Source organism: Poecilia reticulata, chromosome 1, assembly GCF_904066995.2.
Source record: "Poecilia reticulata chromosome 1, P_reticulata-male-v2, whole genome shotgun sequence".
NCBI classification, from domain to species: Eukaryota; Metazoa; Chordata; class Actinopteri; order Cyprinodontiformes; family Poeciliidae; genus Poecilia; species Poecilia reticulata.
The window spans coordinates 4,880,085-4,905,091 of NC_088830.1; the positions used below are offsets into that span (position 1 = coordinate 4,880,085).

Consider the following 25,007-nt stretch of genomic DNA (forward strand, 5'->3'; position numbering starts at 1 on the left):
TTCTAATTGCAAAATTTACACAATAATATGTCCATCATTTTCTGCTGTTTTGCTTGAGCAAAGTAGGAAGGACGACCGCTCCAAGATGGCCGCAGTATTTCCTGCGTCGGAGCTGCCAATGCGGGGTCTACTTTTATATTATGTCTATGGTTCGCCATACCTGACCCTTTCATCTCCAAACTATTTTTTACGACAGTTTCAAAGATGAAAATGTTTGACCTTTGAACCTCAGAAATGTCCCACATTTTTTTTCTTTCCTAGTAATTTCTGAGTTTTCTAGCAAGCTTTCAATTTTTCAGCTCAGAAATGATCTCGTTTTTTTTTTTTTTTTTTAGAAAATTTCTCAAAATTTCTGAATTTTTTGGGCAGAAATGTCCTCCTATGTTTTTTATATCTACAATGGCCCTAATATGCTGTCACATTTTATTCTGTTTCACAAAACACAAATGATTCTAATTTATAAGACATAACGTCAATGCAATAAACAAGATTAAAGATGGTTGAGCTCAATGGGAACATTACATCAACAAGTGAAATGATCATTTAATTTGACATCAAGAAACTAAATCATTTTCCACACAAAAATATACTATTTCAATACGTTTCTTGATCATATTTATTTATTGTCTGAATGTGAGAGAGGAAGTCATCCCTAAACCTGACGTTAAAGGGTTAAACTGACCTGTGGCCAATCATCCTCTGACTTTGCACATTCCCACTCATCCAGGATCAGCAAACTGGGCTCCCTGCCCACACACACACACACACACACACACACACACACACACACACACACACACACACACACACACACACACACGCACGCACACGCACACACACACACACACACACACACACACACACACACACACACACACACACACACACACACACACACACACACACAAACACACACACACACACTCCACTGCCATGGCCAGGACATGCCAGGGGTACAGAATGGAGAACATGTGTTGCTGAATGGAGGACCTGGTTGCTGCTCACACACTGAAGCAGTTTTCTTTTGTTTTATCTGTTCTCTGTTTGGCTTTGTTTCAATACCAGAAGATGCCAGAGACTCGGCTTATCAAAGAGGAGGAGGTTGAAGACGAGGAGCAGCGAAGGACTCTCCAGGACAGAGGTCAGACAGCAGGTAATAGACTGAAAGGTTTCTGGAATCTGTTTCTGTTTAGAATCTCAGGGACAGATTTTAGTGCTGTTGAACAATGAGAGGAAACCCCAGATGAAGACTTAAGAAACTTTTCTGATGTTTTTAGTGACCTGAAAACAGAAAGGAAAAAAATAATTCTGAAAACTATTGAATCTTGTTCTGATGAAGTGGGTTAACATGGCCTAATTGATGTGTAATTTATAGTAGTTACTGTATTTAGTGTCTTAGCTGACAAAATATGCTCAGTAAAGACCTGTAAAGCCTTAAATTTATCTTTGAGTGTAAGATATTTTCACAATTTCTGAAAAATACAACCTTTAATTAAGCAAATTAATTATTTTATAACTGGTCCCTCAATTGGCAGCATTCCTAACACTTCTCATAGAAAGATTTACCTGTTCAGTTGATGGGTCTGCTATTTCATAAGCCATGGTTTTTCATCTCTCTGTGGTATAAATATGACAGGACACAGAGGCAGAGGGAGGCAGATGTGTGCTTCTCGGTCAGGTTTCAATAAAATAGCCACTTAACTAAATTTAACCAAATCTGCAGTCAGAGCAACAATTTAAGAATAATACAAATTTTAAGTGCTAAAAGAGTCTTGTTTTTTTGTTAGTTTTTTTAAAAAAAAACAAAGGAACTCCAAAGCTCACAAAGCTGCAGCAGAGATGATCATCTTTGGAGTCACCAGGTCTGCAGAACATCCGTTTCTGTCCATATCTTACTTTTACCAACAATTACAGGGAGCAGTCTGATGACTGTGGTCAGCATCAGCTGCAGATGGTGTATTTTCTGCTCACTAGACTTTGAAAGCTTTAACGGGCCAAGATGATAGAAAGATGCATGTTTACAGTAACGCTGCTACCTTCCTGGTGGGTAGCAGCTGGTGTCAAGTGATCCCCAGAACCAGATCCTTTTGTTTCCATCAGCTGCTGCTGCTGCTGGACTGAGTAAAGGCAGCATGTGTTGAAGAGAGAGCAGCTGGGAGGGAATCCATCGCTGCTGATCTCAGCAGCTTTACTCTGTGTGTGTGGGTGAGAGAGAGAAAGAGAGAATGTGTGTGTTTATGGTGTTTTTGTATCGTGGAGTGCTGAATCTGCTGAGAGTTTCAGAGTCTAATGGAGCTTTCTAGCTTTGGTGTTTAAATGGTTAATGAGCTGTGGATGTGCAAAAGTTTCTCATCTTTTTTTTGCTGTTGTTTCATTATATATAGCTTTTAGGGAGCATCATTACGACATCGTTTTGTAATGTATTTCCATTACAAAACGATGTTGATGTTCAGCTAATGTGGAAAAACACAATTTTGCTAATTGTGGCGTTTCCATTAAATAAGAAGCGTAATTAAAATCATGAGTGAATCTGCTTGTTCACGTGAGAAGCAATTAAAAAACACGAGGTGTTGAAGTTGCTGCGCGCGGCTGCACCGAGATCAAGAAAACCCGCTCATTGAAGCTGCACTATTCTAGTCTGTGTGGCGCTTATTAAATTAAATTAATTAAACAGTCGGAAAACGGAAAATCTACAGATACAGGATTGTTGTATTTGTTTAACACAATAAAATGCTTAATTATTATGAAATATAAATGAAATTGTCCTTGAGAGCCTTTTATACCAAGTATACACCAAAATAATATATCATGTTTATAAAATATAAAACATATTAATGTTCACAAAAAAGAATATGTAGTGTCCTTAACCCTTCAGAATACACAGCTTTCCTTTTTAAACAAATAAACCAACAATGTTGTACTGGGGCTGCACAGCTGTAGATCTATTGGTAGATCTGTTGGTAGATCTGTTGGTAGATCTGTTGGTAGATCTGTTGCCTTGCAGCAAGAAGGTTCCAGGGTCTTTCTGCATGGAGTTTGCATGTTCTCCCTGTGCATGTTTCTCTCCGGGTACTCCGGCTTCCTCCCACAGTCCAAAAAAACATGACTATAAGGTTAATTGGCCTCTCCAAATTGTCCCTAGGTGTGAGTGTGTGTGTGTGTGCATGGTTGTGTGTCCTGTCAGTCTCTGTGTTGCCCTGCGACAGACTGGCGACCTGTCCAGGGTGAACCCCGCCTCTCGCCCGGAATGTTAGCTGGAGACAGCAGCCCTCCCGACCCCATTAAGGGACAAGGGTGAGCAGAAAATGGATGGATGAACATTGTATTGCTTCTTACATAAACAAATATCCTTTCTTATCACAAAACACAGCTGCGCATAGTTTCATTCTGCTTTCCAAGAGCGCTATTTTAAAGATTCCTGGTTCTTTTAGGATCTCAGGCTGTCTCATCATGCAAGAACAGGATGCAGCATGCAAAACACACGAAGAAATATACCATTCTTCAAAATAAAAGCATAGCTTGACCACTAATTGTCTCTATTGGACCAACGAAAAAGCAGGAGAATTCTAACCACCATACAAATCTTAGTAGTACAGTATCCCGTTCACTAATGTCAGTTTCGTAGCATAACTTATTTTATCACCCAGTAATAAACACTCATAGTAGCTACGCTGACTACAGGCTAGCCAATGACCAAACAACAAGTTAATGGTGGGTAACTACGGCAACCAGTGACCGTTTAAAACTCCGCTGACTCTTTCTGCAGTCAGGTTGCACGCGCATCTGCCATGTTAATAAATAAATCCATCAAACAGTGCCACTCTGAATATCAAACTAAACTGACATCACAATGTGTGAGGTCACAATATAATGCAAAAGACAGAATTCTGACATCACCAGAGATCATATTACCTCGTCACATCAATCTACTTTCCTCACAACCGTTTAGCAGCCGTTGTTGATCTATACCTTGAGAATTTATTTAGCAGATAGATAAATAAGGAGCTGAGGGAGTCATAGGGGAGAGCTACTTTTTGAGGTGGAAGGTTGGAAACTGCAGCTCGGAGGAGGAGTTTCACCCTTGTAGGCGGGGCTAGGTCCACCCAGGACCTAGCTGAATGGTTGCCATGGGAGATTAAATAATTCCTGAAACACGCATAAAGGAATGAAGGCAACACTCCAGGTATGTTTTTGATGAGGGAATAAGATTATAGCTTGATATAAATCTCAAAAAAGTTGATTTTACATTAATACTGTCCCTTTAAGTTTATATATATATATATATATATATATATATATATATATATATATATATATATATATATATATATATATATAAGGCTATAAATGGTTAATGCACCATTTATAGCCTTAAACTCCTTAAGATGTAAATATATTTAAGATATATATATATATATATATATATATATATATATATATATATATATATATATATATATATATATTCTGACATCACCAGAATATATATATATTCTATATATATATATATATATATATATATATATATATATATATATATATATATATATATATATATATATATATATATCTTAAATATATTTACATCTTAAGGAGTTTAAGGCTATAAATGGTGCATTAACGCCTGGGCATCATGAAGACTTTTAGTGCATTCATGAGTGGTGACGGAGTCGATCCGGCTGGTTCAGTCTCTCCGCTTCCTGAAAAACCACATTCCGGCTCACCAGATTGGCCGGGCTGAACGTCTGAATGCAGGAGATGGGAGGCACAACAAAGGCCGTCCCTCCTCTTGTTGTTTCAGCAGGTGTGTTACTGCCAGCTTCAAACACTGGCAGTAACACACTGGAAACAAGCTGGAGGGACAGAGCTCGATGAGAAATGTCCCCTTCGTCCTGAAGACGGTGTTTTAACCTTCTAGCGCCTCAGAGGTAGGAGCATTATTAGACATGTGGACAGAGTTGTGTCGTTTAGCACCGGTGAGACTCTCGCAAGTCTGCTGGAAGATTACACCAGGGAAATGGTCTGACCTTAATACTCTGTGGGAAAAATCAAAACCTGAACCTCCTGTTAAAGTGTAACTTTCATCAGCAGCACTGTGGATCCAACAGTCAATCAGTAACAGGTGTGTGACAGGTGGATCTGACGGCAGTGACGTAGGAAGCTCCTGGCGCCATCTTCAACATCTACCTGCTATTTTCTTCTTGGTGTCAAAAACAATCAGCTCTTTGTTCTGTTTGAATACTACTTCTTAGAGAACTCCTTCATGCTTGCTCGATGGCTGTTTGTGTTAGCCATGAAAGTCAAAACCAAATATTGCATGAGAAGTCCTGAGGGTGTTCCGGGTGGTGTATAAATGTAATTGCAAACTGGTTCTTCCACATTCCGCCCCTGCTGGTTTGGTTCAGGTTCTTCTATTTCTGGCTGAAGCTGTATGGTCAGAAACAAGGAGAGGCACTCCAGGGAGAAATGATTCACACTGAATCGACTCTTTATTTCATGTGTTATGGTTCTAGGCATGTAAGGCTGTTGATCAGTTGATCACGGATGTTATTGATCAAAAGCATTCAATGTTTTGAGCAGACAGGAAGTGAAGGGGCTAAACCTTTTATCTGGTGTGTGTAAAAAAACATCTCAGCTGGTAGTTTACTTTAACTTTAGCATCCAATAACTGGTTCACTTTGTTCTTACTTTTCCTTATAAGAGCAGGTTTTTGTTAATAGTAGTAACAACTTTATTTTAAAAAAAGTGTACAGCTCAGACATATAGTGGCTTGCTAAAGAATTCATACCCCTTGAATTTTTCCACATTTTGTCACATTGAAAACGAATATATTTAATTGGAATTGTATGTGAAAAAACAAAAAAAGTGGTATACAATTATGAAGTAGAAAAAATTATACACAATTAAAAACAGTTTTTACAAAATAAAAAATCTGAAAAGTGCAGTGTGAAAAAGTATTCAACTCCCTTTTGCCTGTAACCAATTGAGTGGAACCCAGTGCTGCCTGTCGGATGCTTCGTGTTCTTACCTGCATTAGGACAGATGATGAAAATTAATTGTTGTTCTAACTCTGGGATATTTACGTCACCTGCATTTCCATTAAAAATGTGCACAAAGCTTTGCAAGTATTCTGCTAATGCTGAAAAAACACAATTTCGCAATTGCGGTGTTTCCATTAAATTAAAAAGGCAATGAAAAAAAATCACACCTTACCTTACCTGAATAAGTTTGTTCACGTTATAAGTCATTAAAATCATGCTGCGCCATGATCCTGCAACTACTTCCTGTTGTCTTCTTTTTCTTCGTGGGTTGTTCCTGTGGCAACATCCGGTTGTTGGTTTATTCCACAAAAGTAAACAAATTTCGATACGACCAAAGGAAGAAGAAGAAAAACTCAACACGCGCCATAACTTTTATTTAAAAAAAACGAGTTTTTTCGAAGTTCACATATTTCCATTCAGCGAATTTATTTTTGAAACGTCGAATTCCGTATTTATATGGTCGATGGAAAAGCGGCTCTTGATGCTGACTGCTGACTTGATGAATGCATTGTCCTAATTTGCTGGGTTTATCTGCTGGACTTATTACAACCGTGATTCAAACCAAACTTCAAAATACGCTTTTGAGTTGTTGCTCCTCAATAACGCAAAGCTGTGTTTTTATTCGTAGATCTGATTGGGAGAACAAAAACACGACGTCTGGACCACAGGTATGACTCTACCGTTGGAGGAAAACGTGAGGAGGAGCCGATACGTACCACAGCTGCTCATTCAGTAGCTATTTGTAGAAACCGATTAGTCGAATGATCGCAGTGTGAACGGCAGTGACGCCGTTGAAACCACGGAACACACAGGAAAGCAGTTCAGTCTGTGTTTACAGCTGTGCAGATCAATTAGATCGACGGTGATAAACAACAAGAGGGAGGACTGGAGATGTTTTCCTTCCCCCTCCTGCTCTCTCTGCTCTCTCTGCTCTCTCTGCTCTTTAATGAGGAGCTGCCTCTGTCTGGAGACGCTCTATCTGTCTCTCAGGTGACGAGGCATCAACTGAACCTCCACCGTCGTCTTCACTCTGAGAGTTAAACAGCCATAATGTCTGCATAATGAGTCATGCTTAAAGGAGTGCTTTTTATACAGGATTTAACTTGAAGTTTGACATATATTTGTCATGATCCGTGTTTCCATGTGTTTATTTTTGAGTTTCTGTGTGATCCTGTTCCCTGTTAGTCCTGTCTCTGCGTCTTTCCCCGTTGATTGTCTCCCAGGTGTGTCTCGTTCCCGTGATTGCCCCGTGTGTATTTAGTCTCCCCTGTTGTCTGTGTTCTTCGTCGGGTCCTTGTCAATTGATGTCACCTGTCTCCGTGTTGCCAGTTTTCCTCGTGCTGTTTCCCCGCTGTTCCTTGTTGTGAGATTTTGTCATTAAATTCATCTTTTTTTCATCATAACCTGGGCCTAAGCGTCATCTCCTCACCGCTATCAACCACCGCTCATGTCAATATTACCATGGCACTGCGTTAGCGTAAGGCTGTCTAGGTTAGTCGCAGACAAACTTGCATTTAATTTGACAAAGTTTGGATGGAACAAGTCCGCTGTTTTTAGTAGTAACCTTTCATTGGGACATGTTTTGTCTGTATCTCAGCACAGAATTATTTGTCTTTTTATTCTTTCATTTGCTGTTTGAAGTGCATCAGTGGTGTCAAAAGTCGGTCCTGGAGGGCGGCAGCCTGCATGTTCTCTTCTCGGTTTCAAACACCTGGATGTAACGATGGCTCGGCAGAAGGCCTAAGAAGAACATTGACCTGCTGAGGAGGTTGTTTCTACAACCGTGGAGAGAACTAAAACATGCAGGATGCCGGCCATCCAAGACCATCTCTGGACACCACTGAAGTACATGATGTGATGGAAAATTCTTGTTAAAATTTTGTTTTTTTTCTTCTCTTTTTGTGTGTTGCTAAATTTCCCCCTTTTCTCTTTCTGTGGAAACCTTAATGCATTTCTGAGTTTGGTTGTTTTTAGTTTTCCTTTATTGTCAGCACATTGGGCTACATGTTAGATAATTATGACAATGTCTGATATTTAGCATAAAGATTTATGATTTGTTTTAACGTCCTACTTTGTTGTTCTGCTCGTATCTACAGGTTGTACAGGAATGATTATGTTTCTTAACTTTTTCTTAAATTCAGATTTTGTTTTCTTATTATTTTTAGTCAAGGACCATTGTCTTCTCTACGAGCTGCTATCAAGAGAAGTATGTTTTTATATATATGAAAATACACGTCAGGGAACTTTAAAATATTTTTTTATCTTTCATCAAAGTTAAAAATAAGTCATTTTCAGACAAATGCTTGTGAAATCCTTTAGCTTTTTTATGTATTTTTTTTTTTTACCACTTTTTGATTCAATTATATTTGTAAACTTTTTTTTTTTTAATGTGATAGTTGTGCATTTTTAAAAGCAAGCAGATCAAAGTTCGTGAATGTATCTTTCTTCTTTCAGCAAGAACAAACTCTCAAGGTGACAACAGAGCAGAGAGGAGGTAAATATTTTATTAATCCATCATTCTTCTATATTTACATCTTGATGGTGTTGTTTGCTGATGAAGGTGTGGAAATGTCAGGCATGAGGCAGCCTCATCGGCTGCCAAGGCTGAATCTGTATTTAGTGTTTGAATTGAACTGAAAGTGTTGGTCTGTGTGTGTATGGTGGTTTGTCTCTGTGGCGTTCTCAGTAAGCGCTCGCTGTTTGTCCTTCAGGCAACCAAACATCACCATCATCTCAGTGGAACCTCTGACCAGAAGCGCCTGGTTCACCGGAGGCCCAGTGGTTTTTCCTCCTCAAGCAGGCTGGTCCACTGGCATCCCCACTGTTTCACAGGTAGGCTTTATCCCAATTTTTTTCTTCATATTTGCTGCATAAACCTAGGGATACACAATATATCAGCACTAAAATCAATTTGTCATTAGTCATAAAATGATATTAGTAATTTTTTAACATATTGGTATTGGTAAAATAAATAAAACTAGTCCAATCAGTATTTATTTTCATCTTGTTGCCATCTGTTTTTGTTTGTTTTTTTTATTTTTTTAAAGGTTGAAACGGTTGAAAAATATGCATATCATTGGTAATTATGGGTCATCAGCCATACCAGAAATATCAATATCAGATATCGATATGGTCCCAAATTTTCATATTGGTGCATCCCTAAAACAATAAATAAATAAAAAGACTTAATTTCACAGACGTTTCCCAATACTGGGACATATCAATACACTCAGATGCAAGATAACATCCGACGCTCTTTTTCATGACTCAGCTGCCACCATCCTATGACCAGGTGATTAAAGAGAAGACACAGACAGATCAGCCGGCCAAGCCCACAGCGGCCCCACGCCAGAGTGGAACACACACCCAGCCACTCAGGAAACCCTCTGATCCACACTGCGGCGGCGCCTCACCACATCCAGGGAGAAGCCCTGCAGGTGAGGCCTGATCCTGGAATCTTGTTACCTTAAGCAAGTGTCTTTCAAAGTAGAGGCTGTGATAAGGGGCGCTGTGGGGGCCTCTTAAAGCTGAAGGGAAGATGAGGGGGAAAAAAATGCCAAAATAAAAGATATTGGAATCGCATAAATCTTTTTAATCTTAACTTTTTCATTGTAATTTCTGTTTTCTGTTTTGTCATTTAAAAAAAAAAAAGTTAAAATAATTTATATGTTATACCTGATGCTCATTTTCGGATTGGTTCCTTCAAGCTAGCGTAGCTAGCAAGAAATTGAGAAGTTTCTGACAAGAAAAGGAGCAAAGGAACCCTGCTGTGGAGGACACTGCTGCAAAAAACCATAAAAACTGGGAATAAAATAAAAACATTTTTGTATCAAAAGAGGGCATTGTAATAAGACTGTTATTTGGTATTGTCTGATGAAATTTTCTGCCACAGAATAAACTCACTGCCATCTAAAATCAGAAGTTATGAGGAAGCACTTATGCTAAATGAATGTAATAACTATTGAATAGTGAATAAAAATGATACTAAAAGTGAATGTTTCTTTACATATTTTGTAGCATTGTTTGTTACCTTGCCAAGGGGTTCCCCTGCCAGAGGTTAATTCTCTTTGGAGGGCCATGGCATGGAAAGGTTTGGGAACCCCTGCCTTATGTCAAAGTACAGGTTCATCTCAATAGAAACCTTCAAATGAACAAAAGACATTAGAGACCTGTTGTTGTTGTTGCTGCTGTTGTACCAATTGTCCAGACCGGACCGGACTACTGAGGTCTTCTGGTTCTGGTCTGCTCCTCATCCCCAGAACCAAACACGGAGAACCAGCATTCAGTTTATATGCTCCACTAACCTGGAACAAACTTCCAGAAAACTGCAAAACAGCTGAAACACTGAGTTCCTTTAAATCAAAGGAACTCAGGCTAAAATCTCGCCTGTTTAGAGTTGCTTTTGATTCATAATAACTGGAACATTGATCAACATATTTGATCAATGACATTTTCAATGATGGCATTTGACAAAATGTAATGTTCACTGCTTGTTTCATAGATGGTTACTTTATTATGTTTTTATGGTGTAACGCACTTTGAACTGCTTTGTTGCTGAAATGTGCTATACAAACGAGCTTGACTTGATTCCTCTGGCCTCTGTTGGGCTCTAACTGTGATTTTCTCTGTGTTCAGCTAAAAAGCCCCAAAAGCCTCCGAGGTCTTCATTTCCAAAAGCATCGGTGGTTAAAAGAGGCGTAAAGATTGTAGAGAGATCAGCGGAGCACACCAGTACAGAGGGTTGCAGCCGTGCCTGTGATCCAGACCACTGGGTATCTGATGACAAGGACCCCCAACGTACGAGCAGATCTGTCACCGTCCATTGGACAACCGCGACTGATCATCAGTCTGACTCTGCTTCTGTTCAACGTGCTGCTTTAAACCTAGACAACGCTCAGAAACCCGTTCCACGTCCCCGAACGAAACTGAACAAAAGCGCCACAAAAGAGGAGCATCAGACTTTGATTACACTTGAAGAAAACTGTGACGTGTTTCAGTCTTTTCCACGAGACGTTCCCACCAATAAGTACCTGGAGGAATTACTAGAGGTCTTCGGTGAAGGTAGCGAGTGTGAGGAGGGCCGGTACTACACCGACCAGTTGTATGAGAAGCCGTTGGATGAAGATGCAGATGGAACAATGAGTGCCAACCACAATCACCGAAACATCCGTGCCAGGATTCAAGCTTTTGAGAGCCAAACTGGTACTGAAGAGGACAATGGGTCACAAGCAGCCACACCAGACCTTCCACCCAGGAGGGCCACCTACAGACCCCCAGTTGCTTCTAAACCTCCTGCCACTTTTAAACCTAATGGCATGAATAACTCCAGTCAGAACATGTTTGCTTCTCAAAACTCACAAAACCAAGAACCGCTCACCAGACCCAAGCCTCCTACCAAACCAGTGGGGCATTCGGTAAGAGAGGAGCTGGAGGCCTTACACAGCAAGGGGGTTCAGCCCCACAGGTCACAACCTTTCGGGTTGACCAGGTCCGATGGCGTCAATGAAGGGGAACCGGCCCCGCTTCCGCCCGTACCGCCGGTGAAACCATTCAAAGAACCACTCAGACCCAACCTGAACATAAACAACCACAACTCACACGAGGAGAGCGAGAGTGTGGCCGGCCCAGTCAGTGAGTAGAGCTTTGTTTCTGTTAGATGGTCTGCTCTGGTGGGTTTTGTTCCGGTGAAAGACTGAATCACTCTTTAAGTTTGTAATTAGGGCTTAGGATTCGGATTGGCGATTGTACCAATCCGATTTTTATCAATCTAGTTTTTCTCGTTTTCTTTTTTGAAAAAGAAATCAGAAATGACAGAAAATACCGTGTTCCACTGGCAGATTATTTCACTTGTAACAGGACATTTTACCCATGAGTTAAATAATCTGCCAGTGGAACATGAAGATCCATCCATCCATTTTCTTTACACCCTTGTCCCTTAGTGGGGTCGGGAGGTGCTGGTGCCCATCTCCAACTAATGTTCCAGGCGAGAGGCGGGGTTCACCCTGGACAGGTCGCCAGTCCGTCGCAGGGCAACACAGAGACACATAGGACAAACAACCATGCACACGCACGCACACACACACACACACACACACACCTAGGAACAATTTGGAGAGGCCAATTAACCTGACAGTCATGTTTTTGGACTGTGGGAGGAAACCAGAGAAAACCCACCATGCACAGAGAACATGCAAACTCTATGCAGAAAGACTGGGGCTGGGAATTGAACCCAGAACCTTCTTGTTGCAAGGCAACAGCTCTACCAACTGCGCCACTGTGGGGACTTGAACATTCTCATCAATATTAAGGAATTAGTGACTTAAGACAAGCTCCTATATGTTGTTAGTTAGCTTTATTTTATTTCAAGTGTACTAAGACAGTCACGTTAGAAACTAGACCAAAACTACTTGGTAAGATTTTGTGTTTTTGCAGTGCATCATGGATGTTTAACCTTTTCTTGTCAATGCAGCTACATGGCTAATCGGTTGACTTTCTCTGTTTAGAAAAAGTACCACTCAAACCTCAGTATAGTTTGGCCGGCGATGTCAGCTCTGTCAGCAGACAGGGCACATGGAGAAGACCAACCACCATCAGGGTTCCTAGCAAGGCTGCTTCAGGTGAGGGTGGAGTTTCATCTTAACAGGTCCAGAGTGGAATTTGTATGATTTCCACACATTTTTACCTGCTGTCAGCACTTTTACGAAGCTATATCAGAGCCCTGAGTTGGATGTATTTTTCCCATTAAACATGGATCTGGATCTCTCTTCAATGACAGATAACTTTCTGGATGACACTCCTCCTCTTCCAGTTAAAAAGCCCATAGGATCAACAAACTCCTCATCAGCAAGCTATAAGGAGACTCTTAGATCCTCAAAGTCATTTCAGGTGAGACTGACTTCACCGAGAGCCAGAAATGTGAAAGGCAGGAGAATCTTTACAGGCTGAAAGGTTCTGCTAACAGTTTATAAGTAGCTAATATCTTGCCTTCAGTAGGAAAGTCTTAAATCTTTATAGTATAATTGTGTTGTCAGTGGTTCTACTGTGCAGCCTACCTTTACCTCACATGTTTAATAGGAGTACTGAAAATCTGTCATGTTGTTGCTTTGCAGAACACTTTCAGCGCCGGACCGGAGCCGCCGCTCCCACCCAGGTCAGAGGAACGCCAGTTAAAACAGTTTTTATGTCCCACACTGCAAAAACACAAAATCTTACCAAGTATTGTTAGTATAGTTTACAGTCCAAGTATTTTAGAACACATGAAATAAGACAAAACTTACAAGTAACTTTTCAGCAAGATATAGGAGCTTGTTTAAGTCGATAAGATGTGACCCAGCTGAGGGTTCCTGATGGGTTTTGTGCTTCAGGAAGCCCAGTGGGAACAAAAGCCTCCCTCCCCGGCTCCCTCCGGCCAAGATGGGCCCCGGCAGACCTCCCCCCCCCAGCCTTCAGGCAGCGGGTCGATCTCAGTCGGAGCCGCAGAGATCTTCGCCAAAGTTCAAGTCTCAGAAGCCGACCAAGAAAGGCTTGGTGCTGCCTCCCAGGCCCGCTCCGGGCCACCGCCTCTACAACAACTACATGGTGAGAAAGATACCGGCTCAGAGCTCTGCGTGTGTTTGGAATTCATCTCTCAGTTTTGGATTGTCCCCACCAGCTCCCGCTCCCTCACGGGATCGCATCTGCTGATTTTGACGGGAGGAACTCAGAGGAGCTGACTCTGCAGGTGGTTGAAACATCCCCAGTGTCGTTCTGTGTAGACTGAGTTCTACAGAACCTTATGAATTTGGTGGTTTCCTAACAGAAAGATGAAGTAGTTCTGCTTCTGGAGAAGATCAGCCACAGTGAGTTTGACTGCCAGATCGGAGAAGCCAGAGGGAGAGTCCACAAGTCCCGAATGAAGATCATAACTCCTCTGGACTCTGATTTTTCACACCCACAGGTAATTTATTGGTTTAGGAAATGAATCTGTGGAGGATAAGCGCTAGTTTGAGAGCTGATCTGTTTCCCTGCAGGAAGAAGGTGCAGCTGCTTCAGGTGGAGGTGCTGATGGGCTCAAGGTGAAGGCTCTGCATGACTTTGTTCCAGGTAAGAGTTTACTTTCTTTGACTCTGCATTTGTAAATAATTGACCATTAAAAATATTGTCAGATGACAAATGTGCTCTTTAATGATGTGCTTCTTTTTTAATTTATTTATTTTTATTTATTTTATTTTTTCTAGAAAAAAAAGCATATTATGAAAAATTTAGCTTTTCTTATTATAGACAGTTGGCCCTTTTAACAAAAAGAAGAAAAAAACAGGCTTTTAAGAAAATGCCTACTTCTCAGTTATAATAATAATAATTAGTCGATCAATAAGAATCAACTGTAACTCATTAATTGATAACTTGCATCTCTGCTATGTACTAATCAGCTGACTTAAAACCAGCTGGTTATACTGGATTCATTTAAGGGAATTTAAGGAAACAGAGGTGAATACTACATTTCTTGATGTTTTGCTCTGGGGATGGTGTTTTTTTTCCCCTTTCTTATTTTTTTAAAACAATCTTAGAAAACCCAGTGTTTTATTTGAGACTTTAAATCTTTGGTTGTAACCACAGAGGGCCAGTCGGAGCTGAGCCTCTCAGCAGGAGACGTTGTGACTGAAGTGGAGCAGGTGGACAGCCAGTGGTACAGAGGCACCTGTAACGGCTCCACCGGGTTCTTTCCCATCAGTTATGTTGAAGTACTGGTAAGTTTCAAGCAAGCACCCATTCTATAAATATAACGTAGAGAAAATCTATGAATGAATGAAAGGAAGTTGATGGCGATTTCATAAATTTTTTTCCCCCAATTAGTCCAAATCACCCACACCGGTAGCCAAGAAGAAGAAGACGCAAGCTGCCTCCGTCAGGTATTGTTCTGTTCCATTTTGAACCTTTGCGTTGTCCTTGTCCAACCACCCCAAGAGGCTGACCGGACATGGGAATTGTCCCCGGCAGCGGTCCCAGGTGTGTGGCCCGGTTCGAGTTCGAGGGGGAGCACAGCGACGAGCTGTCCTTCTCGGAGGGGGACGTGATCCAGCTGAAGGAGTATGTGGGGGAGGACTGGGCTCGGGGGCAGGTCGGCGTCTCCGTGGGCATCTTCCCCCTGAACTATGTGGAGATCATCGAGGATCTGCCTCCGCCCCCGAGGCAGCAGCCGGGTCCGGCTGCCGGGGTGGCGCTGCCAGGTGAGAACGAATCACACCTCATGTTGGTTCTGCTTTAGCTGAAGTAATCTGAACCGGGTTCAGGCTCATCCTGTCATCTTAAAGGGGTAGTATTATGTAAAATAGACAGTTTTTTTTTTTTTTAGCTTTACCTGGCATGGCATGGCAACTATTCAGCTGTGGAAAACCTCTGGGTGAACCTAACAATGCTGGTTAAAACGTTGTCAAAGGGTTAAAAGGTGGAGTTGCAAAAAAAACAGGAGTTTCTAAAGAGACAGAGGCCCAATCTCAAGGCACTAAATTACAAAATCAATTATAGCAACTAGTTACTTGATTGTGCTACAAAATGTGCCATAATACTGCCCCTTTAATGAAATGACCTCATCTGTTCTTCAGTCTTCATGGAGTTGCTTCTCTTGCCTCGGAGGAATTTGTGCCTCTGTTTGTGTTTCATTTAAGTCAGGTCCAGACGGAGGAGGCTCTGCATCCAAATACAAGTCAGCAACTCCGGCAACTCCTCTGCTTCCATGTAGATTAATGTTCCGCTGTTCTGTTTTACCAACACAATGTTTCAAGTTTACGGTAAATAAAAGATTCATTTCAGTGGTTATTTTCCCCCAGAGGCGGATTGATTTCAATGACTGGGGAAAAGAAAAACTAAAAATAATAATTGGATGCACAAGATTTTATCCTCATTGGGTCAAAATTATAGATACGGGTTCAAACAAGCCACGGGCGTCGAGTTCCATATTGACCTTTTTACAGCCATCAACAGGCTCCTGTCATCATCTTCACTCAATATGTGAGATTAGGTGGAGTTTATTTGAACCAGTTAGTTTCCTGACATGGATCCAGCTTTGAAGTCAACAAACTGTGTACAGAGTGAAGGTTGGGCTTTGACAGGAAGTTCTAGAAGCTTCATGTTACCCTGCTGTAAACATTGTTTGGGAGCATTGTCGTGTTGGAACACCAAGCTGGACCCAAACACAAACTGTTGGTTTGTGCAGTGCAGTACTACCACTGTCAGAAACCCCACAACAAGGCTGCCACCACCGTGCTTCACAGTGAGCCGACGGTTTTCTGGTCTGTGTTCTCTGACCGTAACAATTTTCTCCAGATGCCATTTGAGTCTACAGAAGCTGAGAGCGGAAGGAGCTGCATCATTTTTTTCTCAAAATAATGAGTAAATCTTGAGAAACAAACTGGGCTTCGTATGACTCAATCATGAGGACAACCAGAAACGTTAGTCCTGCTCGAAGACGTCATTGTGGGACCAGTAGCTCCGTTTCTCCGTTCTTCCAGGACGAACCAGGCAGATTACTTTTTTGTCAGAGCGCCTGAGTGGCTCAGATTACTAGGAGACTTGGACACAAATACTTGTTCCAACAATATCAGACACACAAAAGATGGTTTTAGTGCAGATGTAGGCTAGCGGTTGGCTTGTTGAAGCGCCCTGTAATGAGCCCAGTTGCAATTGAAGACACCTGCAGCAGGCTGGAACTCTGCCAGATCCCGTGTGTCAAATGTAAACTTGGTGCTGCTTCATTATTATTACTATTGTTTCCACAGGTCTTGCTGCTCATTCTGCCTTTGGACAAGCAGCAGCTGCCAAACCTGCCCAGGTAGCCATTATTTACACAAGCATTAACGTCACCAAAGATCAGACTGGAACACATGAACCTAAAACAGAAAACTCAACGGATGCTTATGACTTAAATTTACATTGTGATTCTTCCGTTCGTCCTCAGACCGCCAGGTCCGGTGTGCAGTGGGCAGTGGCTCTGTACGACTATGCGGCAAAGACCCAGGACGAGCTGTCGTTTCAGAAAGACGACTGCATCCTGATCACTGAGCACCTGAGCGAGGAGTGGAGCAGTGGCAGGCTCAACGGCAGGGAGGGCATGTTTCCCAGGGCCTTCATCGACATCTCGTCAGGTACAGAGAGTTCTCAGCAGGGTGTTAAAAGCTGAAAGCTAAACTGCCTAAAGTTTAATGTGCAAACTTAACCCTGCATGATGAGGAGAAGGTTCTCTATGCAGATGTTTAGTATTTAATCACGTGACAAACTGATCAATAAATGTGCATGTCATAACCCGATCCATGTGAACAGAGAACCAGCAGATGTGGAGAATGTAGCCCTTACTTGTGCAGCTGAAGCTATTTCATCTGAGACTGCATTCACACCAGCCCTGTTAAATCTGCTTTAATCCAACTCCAGTAGATTTGTCTAGAAAGTCCAGTTTGCTTGGGGAGGTGTGAATGCGTAATCCAACTCTGGTCCGCCTACAATCGTCGGTTGAAGTGAATTCTGGTGTGGTTCAAATGTTTGTGTGAATGCCAAGCAGTTCAGAGACCACTCCAGAAGCAGGAAGTGGAGTAAAGCGCAGGGCACTCTGAGTAAATACAACCAAAATAAGTGCGAGTGTAGCACTAGAGGCAGAAATGACCTGTAGATTTATTTATTTTTTTTACCAAAACAAAAGAGAAATCCTCCAATAGCTAAAATCACATGCTGTATCACGATATAAGGGTGCGATATCAGTCCATATAGGTAACTTTTGTTCAGATTTTTTGTCTTAAAATATCTGATATCCTGCCAAACTGATGACAAGTTTTCCTGTTTTATCCAGTTTTCTTTCCAAATTGTTTTTTTTATTTTTAAGCAGTTTTGAGGCACGGTGGCAAGACATAAAACTGCTGCTGCACAAGTTACTGAAATAGGTTGTTGCTTTGTAACCAAAGAGCGAATGAGTTTGTTGATGCTACCAGCCTTGCGTAGCTCGCCAGGAGAGGTAAAGAGGTTATAGCCTTTCCTCTGCCTAAATCTCCCAGAATGCTGTTCGGCTCAATGTAATTATTGGACATTTTATTGGATGTGTCTTCTATTGATTATTATTGCATTATATATTGTTATTGGTTTGTTGGCCATCCCGGCATTTTGCAAAGAAGGAAGCTGCGGTCAGCATCTTCTTCAGAGGTTTTTGTGTTGTTTCCTTCAGTAGTTCTTGGTGCAGCGCCACCACAGGTGAGGAGGGCAACATGTATTTCAAAGGGTTTGATTGGTTTGACTCAATGTAGGGTGAAAGTTAACCGCAGCAGCTGAAGATGGAACAAATGTCATTTTGGCCCTCAATCGGATATCACCTACCGAACTATCAGGTGTGAAAGCAGCCTAGTTGAGCGCCGATAAACGGCGAAGATTAACACGTTGCTGCGTTCCTCATCAGGAGAGCAGCAGGGCGGAGCCGCTGGCTGCCTGAGAGGAACAGCTCTGTACAGCTTCACATCAGACTGTGAGGAGGAGCTCTCACTCCAGGTATGGTGGCGTTTGTCGTCTTCATTCTTCATTCTCAATACGGAACCAGAACTCAGACCCCAGCCCACCTGTCCTCTTCCTTCACCCGCAGGTCGGGGACATCGTCACCAACCTGGAGCCGGTGGATGATGAATGGTTTCTGGGGGACTTGAAGGGAAAACGGGCCCTCGTCCCTAAAAACTATCTACAAGTTCTTGATTAACGGACTTGTGGATTTAAACCGGTGGACGTTTAATCAGTCGTGTTTGGAAAGCATTAAAACTTAAACAGTATTTAAAGTTGTGCAACTTTTCTCAAGCATTTACTGAATTACGTTCCAAATAAAGATTTTTATCAGTATTTCTCTAGGTCTATTCTGAATTTAACTGAACACTTGCTCCCCCTACTGGTTCTTTATTATCCATGCTACTGAAATATTTGGCCCTTACAGATTTTTTGTGTAATAATTATTTGCTCTCTAATCTGAATAAATCTGCACCGGAATTTGGCCAGCAGTAGTTATTTGAAGCCTCCAGTACTCTTTGATTAAAAGATGAAGTGTGTTAGTTACCACTCCTGATATTACTTTATTATTAATGAATGAAAAGCTACTCACTGTTTTTAATGTACTTGAAAACCCAAATGTACAAGATTAAATGCATTATAACAATTCAGTTCAAGAACTGAAACTCTGTCATTAAAATTATCTTTTAGTTTTTTTTTTTGTTTTTGCTTCCAGTTAATGGAGAACCCAGAATTCAGTTTCTCTGAAAATTTGATAGGAAAGAACCAATGGTTAGTTTAGTGGAAAGAAAATGTGCACAATCCAACAGGAGGAACCAGTTTTGATTGTGAAGCAAAGCCCATCAGAGTTGGTTGGAGATTCATAAGGTGTGGAGTGGAATAATCCCAAGATCTCCCAGCTATGAGGATGGAGGTGGAAGCATCATTCATGCTTTTTAGCTTTTTCTAGACAACTGCACAGTGTGGAGCAGAGGATGGACGGGGAAAAACCAAGCTGTTTGCTCAACTCCTCAGCAGAGCCTCAGGCTGACCGCCTCCAGAACTCCCTACAACCATTACAGCAGGAAATATTTCACTATGATGGGCAAGACCTTGTACCTCTGGAAAACAAACTGAATGTTTCATTAATCCCTCATATCTCTATTAAAAATGTTTTCTTACGGGGTGCTGTGAAGGCAGAGGGATTAAGCACAACCCACATAGAGGCCTTACTCCTCGATGCAGCTGTCACAGGTTTGATTCCCGGCCTGGTGACCTTTGCCGCATGTCCCCCCACCTCTTCCCTCATCACCCACTTTCCTGTCAATTCACTATCAAAAGCCACTAGAGCCAATTAAACCTTAGAAAAAGGTTTTCTTAAACAGTTATGAATTTTTTTGTTTTATGGATATCACAAAATAACATAACTCAAAAGATTTTAAAACTTTATCACTTTGAATCAAGTTACTGAAATAAACTGAATTATTTATTGAATATGAGCTTTTATAGTAAGAACTGACAATAAAAGCAGCTCCTTCACAAACACACAGCCACAGACGGGTTTGTTGGTCATTTACATGTTTTATTAAATCTGTTGGGGTGTTCAGACAGTCTCCTGGATGGGGGGCTCATAGCCATCGGCCCTCTCCACCTTGGCTCCGGTGTCGTCCCCAGAAACCTTTGCGGTGGTGGTGGAGCCGCCTTCACCGTGGAGCTCCATCAGTTTGCCCACTGCAAACATAAAGAGCAAGTTTATTTCTTTTCCTCCCAACAGTAACGGTGCTGAAGCAGTGATGCCCAAGTTAGAGAGGAGCATCATCAGATCTCAATAAGCAGTAATCAGGGAGTCATATGGGACCGAAACAGTTTGTCATCACACGTTCCCATATGGCCGTTAACAGAGAAGGTGGACCTACGTTCAAACTTGGGCTTCTTCAGCATCTTGACCTTGCGGACGTAGACGTCGTGTAGGGGGTAGATGGACTGACACGCCTTCTCTATGTCTTTGCCGACGCTGTCAGGGATCCTGAAACGCACCATAAAAAACAAAATGCGTCAGACATCTTCCACCCAAACATTAGGAGTTCAACTTCGGCTTCCCTCTGCTGCTCAGGAAGTGGACTTACAGCTTGTTGACCACTTCCTTCAGGTCGTTGGTCTGGACCTCACGCGTCATGATCTCCATCATCTTCTTGCGGATCTGGCGGACCTGCTGGTGCTGGGCGTACGACGTCTTCCTGATCTGGTTGGTGCGCTTCTTTGTGAAGCCCACGCAGAAGAGACGCAGGAGGTATCCGTCGGTCGTCTTCACGTCCACATGGGCCTCAATCATGGTCTGAGGAAAAACACCGGGACGCATTCTCAATCTACTGATCAACGCAAATCACAAGACCGCGTGGAGTTTAACTCCTACGATCTGAAGATCTATTTACAAGGCTGATCCAGGTAGAAAACACACGTGTTCCAGATGTCCAGGTCAACCAGACTGTATGCTAATCTGAACCCCGAATCAGAGAGCAACCATGACACTTTCACTACAGAAGTTTGCTGCTAATCCACTCCAAACAACAATATATGGAACGATGACTAATAATACGTCATCATGTCACATCTCAATATGTTGCTTTAGCTTCTCTTATCAGCCATGCTCACTGATGCACTAATTAACCACAACCCATGTTGACTGGTAACCATTGTTACTGGTCTCTGCAACATTATACTCAAACTGGGAAAAATCATATTCACAAACTAGAGATGCACCAAGCAAACAATATCTGAATCGGTGCCAATATAGAAAAAAATATCTATGTTGGGCATCAGTGACAATGTGGCTGATCCATAAGGACAAAATCTATTCAGTATAATTCTGTTTTGTGCTTTTTTTGTTGTTGCTTTTTTTATTTTACATTGTTCTACTCCTAATTGCACTGACTGAACAAATTAAAGTTGCTTTTACACGTTTGACCAAGCTTGTGAAGCTAATTGTATGTAAGAAAAAACTTAAATTCTATCCAGCACCGTTTTCTGTTCCAGCTGATAACTAAACCTTTTACATCGTATTAGAAGTAAAAAACGGGGATCCCCATTGCAAACTCCCACGTAATAAATATCTAAACCAGTATCAACACTGCCACAAAACTAAACCATTTCATCTTCCATTATTGTTCAGGCTGACAAATGACCAATTTATTAAAAAAAAAAAAACCCAAACAGTATAACTGCAGAAAACAAACATCATCTGAAAAGCTCACCACGGCTTAACAACAAAGCTACTTCCTGCTCCACACCGAACATTACCTGCCACTTCTTGACCATGGAGCACATCTTGTCGCGGGTCAGATCCATGCCGTGGAAGTTGGTGAGGCAGTTCTTGCCCTGAACGTCCTCGGTGACGAGCTTGAACTTGCGGAAGGCCACCTCGTCGTTCTGCAGGTCAGCCAGGCTCACCTCGAACACGCGTCCCTTTAGTCCATCAGAGGCAATCCCTGACAAACAAAGAGGAGCGTCAAGAGTTCAAACAATATGAAGAGGAGCGGAGATTCAGTCTTAACCTGACCGGACTAGAGTGTGATGCCGCTTTTGACACATTTTAGGTGTCAAAAGTGTGATTTTTTTTTTTGTTCCCACCATGGAAATTCCTCATGATTTGAAGCCACAAACATCAACTCCCTTTACAAAAAGACAAAATAAAGAGGTCTGAGGAATATTAGTTTAGCAATTTAAACATATACAACAGAACACCTTTCAAAATGGATATTTTATTCAACCTTTTGTATCCAGTGGTTGGTATAAACTAGCCTGAACCACATGCTACTGTGCAACCAATACTGCAGAAAGTGTTCCTGCTGTTCTAACACATCCATCTTCTTTATTTTGGCATTTTTTGTAATACATTGTTCATCTAAATCATTATTATTTGTATTATACAAAATCCTGTTTGTAGTAGAAAAACAAGAAGATGGTAATGGACAATTTGAATGTACAGCTTGCAAAAATGAAGTGTTCTACTAACCAAGAACTATTTAGAACCAAGTAATTTTTACAATTCAGAGTATTAAAGAATAATGCAATTCCAACAATATCTGTACATGTAAAGCTGACAAATACCAAATTATTTTCCATTACCAATATCTTTGCTGCAAAACGCAAGGAAACTATTGTGACTAAATGTTAGCTGTACATTTGTCTTCCCCATCAGACCCTGTAGAGGAAAAATGGTTACATATTAAAGTGTCCCAGGGTACAGAATGCAGACTTACTGGTTCCCTGAGTCCTGGTGACCAAGGTTTTGCCAATGTTGCGGATGTTGAACATGGCTGGTGCCTTCACATCGTACCAGTCCTTCTTAGAGAACGGGTCCACACTGTGAACAAGAAACAGTTTTTAGCTTTAAACTTCTTCAGCACTCTCTAGTGATTCTGAAATGTAACTCAGCCTAACTGAACTCTTTCAATTGGTCTGGAGCTAAACTGTGCTGCAGGCGGCTAGCTCACCGCTTAACACAGCCCTGCTAACATTTAGCAGCTTTGGCAAATATCGCTACAATAACTGACTACAGAGACACAGAACTCTACCCTCTCTCTAGGCATACTGAAAACAGTCTCTGCGCCTTGTGTAAGTTAAACAAAGCGGTAGAAAGCCGCATTAAGAAGTTCTGCTAGAGAGCGTGTCTGAGCTCCATACACAAATACAGAGGCCGGCAGCGACAAGACCAGCGTCCTCACATCTACCATCTGTTTAGTATCAACTTCATCCGTCACATTTATCTCGCCAAAAGAACAATGGTAAGAAGCAGAACACCTATTCCGTGTACACGTGAAGAAATTTTTGACTTACATCTTCTTTTTGGCACCTTTTTTGCCGCCTTTGGTCAGCCTCTTATTCTTGCCGACTGCCATGTTGGCTACAGGGAGCGAAAGAGGAGGAAACAGGAAATCTCGCGAGAGTTAAGGAGAACGTCGAGCCAGGGACGTGACACTTGAATTATCGCGGGTGCTGGTCATTTCTGTGAGCTCCCTCTGCTGGTTAAAGGCTGCTTACAAAAATAATATCTGTGCGGTTAAACTTTAGAATTTGAAATGTAGCTTTCTTTAAATTAAAATTATTTCAGCAATCAATGAAAAATATCAGTCATGCCAACTAATATGTTTAGATTCCATTAGTTTTTATTGTAAGTATTTCATAGCCTCCAAAACAACCTTTAAAGTATAGGTTTTGTCTATTTTGGTTATTACAATGAACATAAAGCTCGTTTTTCTTTATTCAAATAATGTCAAATTAATAATAATAACAACCAAAATATAGCTATTAAAATTAATACAGGAAAAATCTCAGAGTTGTTGCTATCTTAGTCAATTGGGCCTGTAATTGTAAGTAAAAGTCAGGTGTGGTATATATTTATTACACTATATTTTAAATTTTTCTTTTTGTTCCTTTTGATGATTATGGTCTCCAACTATGAAAACCCCTAAATAGGTTTCTTAGAAAATTTGATTGTTAATCTGGAAATATTGACCTGCTAAATATTCAAAACATGTTTGAATGAGACATGTTTGAATGATTTTGTGAGGTTCTCAAACTGAAATAAAAAACTGAACCAAATCAGCCCATCAGCACAGGCAATTAATGCAGATGGGGAATTTTTATAGTTACGTAGATTCCCAAAATAAAATCTGCATAGGATGAAAAATGACAGGTACAAACTAAAGCATCCATCAACAACTTTTGCTCAGAAATACACTTGACAGGCTCAATAATGAAACTTGTCTAAACACACCCATACACAGTGGTTGTTGTTGAGAATAGACAAATAATACACAATTAATGTCCAAAATCTGGGAATTATTGCACCTTTCATTTAAAATGCATATGTGAGAGGCTCTTTGCTACAAAAATCTTTTAGTTTCATTGAAAAAATTGCATGTTTCTTTTAATTAGTTATTGTGAAAAAAACATTATTTATATTTGTTATTTTTTTTGGTGCCTGCCCCAAGTTATGTCAACTTTATCATTTTGGTACACTTGGCAAGAAACTTGCGAACTTCGCCTTTCTAGATGTCAGATTAGGAAAGTTTGTCAGTCAGGGTGCAGTGACATCCTGGGCTTTGGTACATTTGGTCTTGGGAGAAGCGGGGCAACTTTTACTCATGCAGATTTGAGTGTGGCAACACACACACACACACACACACACACACACACACACACACACACACACACACACACACACACACACACACACACACACACACATGCTTGGCTGTCTGGAACCTTTGGCCTTTTCAGTCAACTGTCTTCTTAGTAATTGTGTAAAAATAGAAAAGAAAAACTTAATAAGTCAATTTTTGAGTTTTTGTTAGTAAATTTCATTATAATCTACTAGTACATCCCTTATGAGTTTGATTTTTTTAATTTAAATTTTGAAATAATTACATTATAATGTTCTGATTTATTGCTATTCTACATAATAATAGTAATAACAATTTA

The 25,007-nt window shown here is 41.1% G+C and overlaps 2 protein-coding genes and 1 non-coding gene across 4 annotated transcripts; 1 reads left to right on the forward strand and 2 right to left on the reverse strand.

Moving 5' to 3' along the window:
- Positions 1–657: 657 nt before the first annotated feature.
- Positions 658–19,239, forward strand: sh3d19 (SH3 domain containing 19). Of its 2 annotated transcripts, none has more exons than XM_017309267.2 (21): positions 658–1,153; positions 6,670–6,709; positions 8,207–8,247; positions 8,496–8,535; positions 8,753–8,873; positions 9,334–9,478; positions 10,677–11,672; positions 12,545–12,658; positions 12,817–12,926; positions 13,151–13,191; positions 13,406–13,619; positions 13,693–13,761; positions 13,840–13,977; positions 14,051–14,123; positions 14,637–14,767; positions 14,874–14,929; positions 15,018–15,247; positions 16,796–16,848; positions 16,975–17,161; positions 18,454–18,542; positions 18,634–19,239. In XM_017309267.2, exons 1-21 carry the CDS (start codon positions 982–984, stop codon positions 18,742–18,744), a joined length of 3,171 nt encoding a protein of 1,056 aa, XP_017164756.2. In that variant the 5' UTR covers positions 658–981; the 3' UTR covers positions 18,745–19,239. The 2 variants fall into 2 exon arrangements, with proteins under 2 accessions (XP_017164756.2, XP_008395840.2); XM_008397618.2 differs by having other exon boundaries at positions 659–1,153; positions 9,313–9,478.
- An 846-nt stretch (positions 19,240–20,085) lies between these two features.
- On the reverse strand, positions 20,086–23,511 carry rps3a (ribosomal protein S3A). The gene is made up of 6 exons (XM_008397496.2): positions 23,361–23,511; positions 22,784–22,887; positions 21,822–22,009; positions 20,651–20,859; positions 20,441–20,550; positions 20,086–20,255 (listed from the first exon to the last, which is right to left on the reverse strand). Exons 1-6 carry the CDS (start codon positions 23,420–23,422, stop codon positions 20,128–20,130), a joined length of 801 nt encoding a protein of 266 aa, XP_008395718.1. The 5' UTR covers positions 23,423–23,511; the 3' UTR covers positions 20,086–20,127.
- On the reverse strand, positions 20,339–20,406 carry LOC145553690 (small nucleolar RNA SNORD73). Its single transcript, XR_014089727.1, has one exon. It is a non-coding gene; the product is annotated as a small nucleolar RNA SNORD73 (small nucleolar RNA).
- Positions 23,512–25,007: the final 1,496 nt, after the last annotated feature.

Excerpts from the sequence above, each read along its gene's own strand:
- rps3a (XM_008397496.2), bottom strand. The coding sequence starts at position 23,422 with ATGGCAGTCGGCAAGAATAAGAGGCTGACCAAAGGCGGCAAAAAAGGT. Across the intron at positions 22,888-23,360 it reads AAAGGTGCCAAAAAGAAGAT|TGTGGACCCGTTCTCTAAGA; the intron begins GTAAGTCAAAAA and ends TCTTGTTCACAG. Across the intron at positions 20,551-20,650 it reads AAGGAAGTGGTCAACAAGCT|GATCCCTGACAGCGTCGGCA; the intron begins GTAAGTCCACTT and ends GGTGCGTTTCAG.
- sh3d19 (XM_008397618.2), top strand. The coding sequence starts at position 982 with ATGGAGGACCTGGTTGCTGCTCACACACTGAAGCAGTTTTCTTTTGTT. Across the intron at positions 9,479-10,676 it reads TCCAGGGAGAAGCCCTGCAG|CTAAAAAGCCCCAAAAGCCT; the intron begins GTGAGGCCTGAT and ends CTCTGTGTTCAG. Across the intron at positions 11,673-12,544 it reads GAGTGTGGCCGGCCCAGTCA|AAAAAGTACCACTCAAACCT; the intron begins GTGAGTAGAGCT and ends TTCTCTGTTTAG.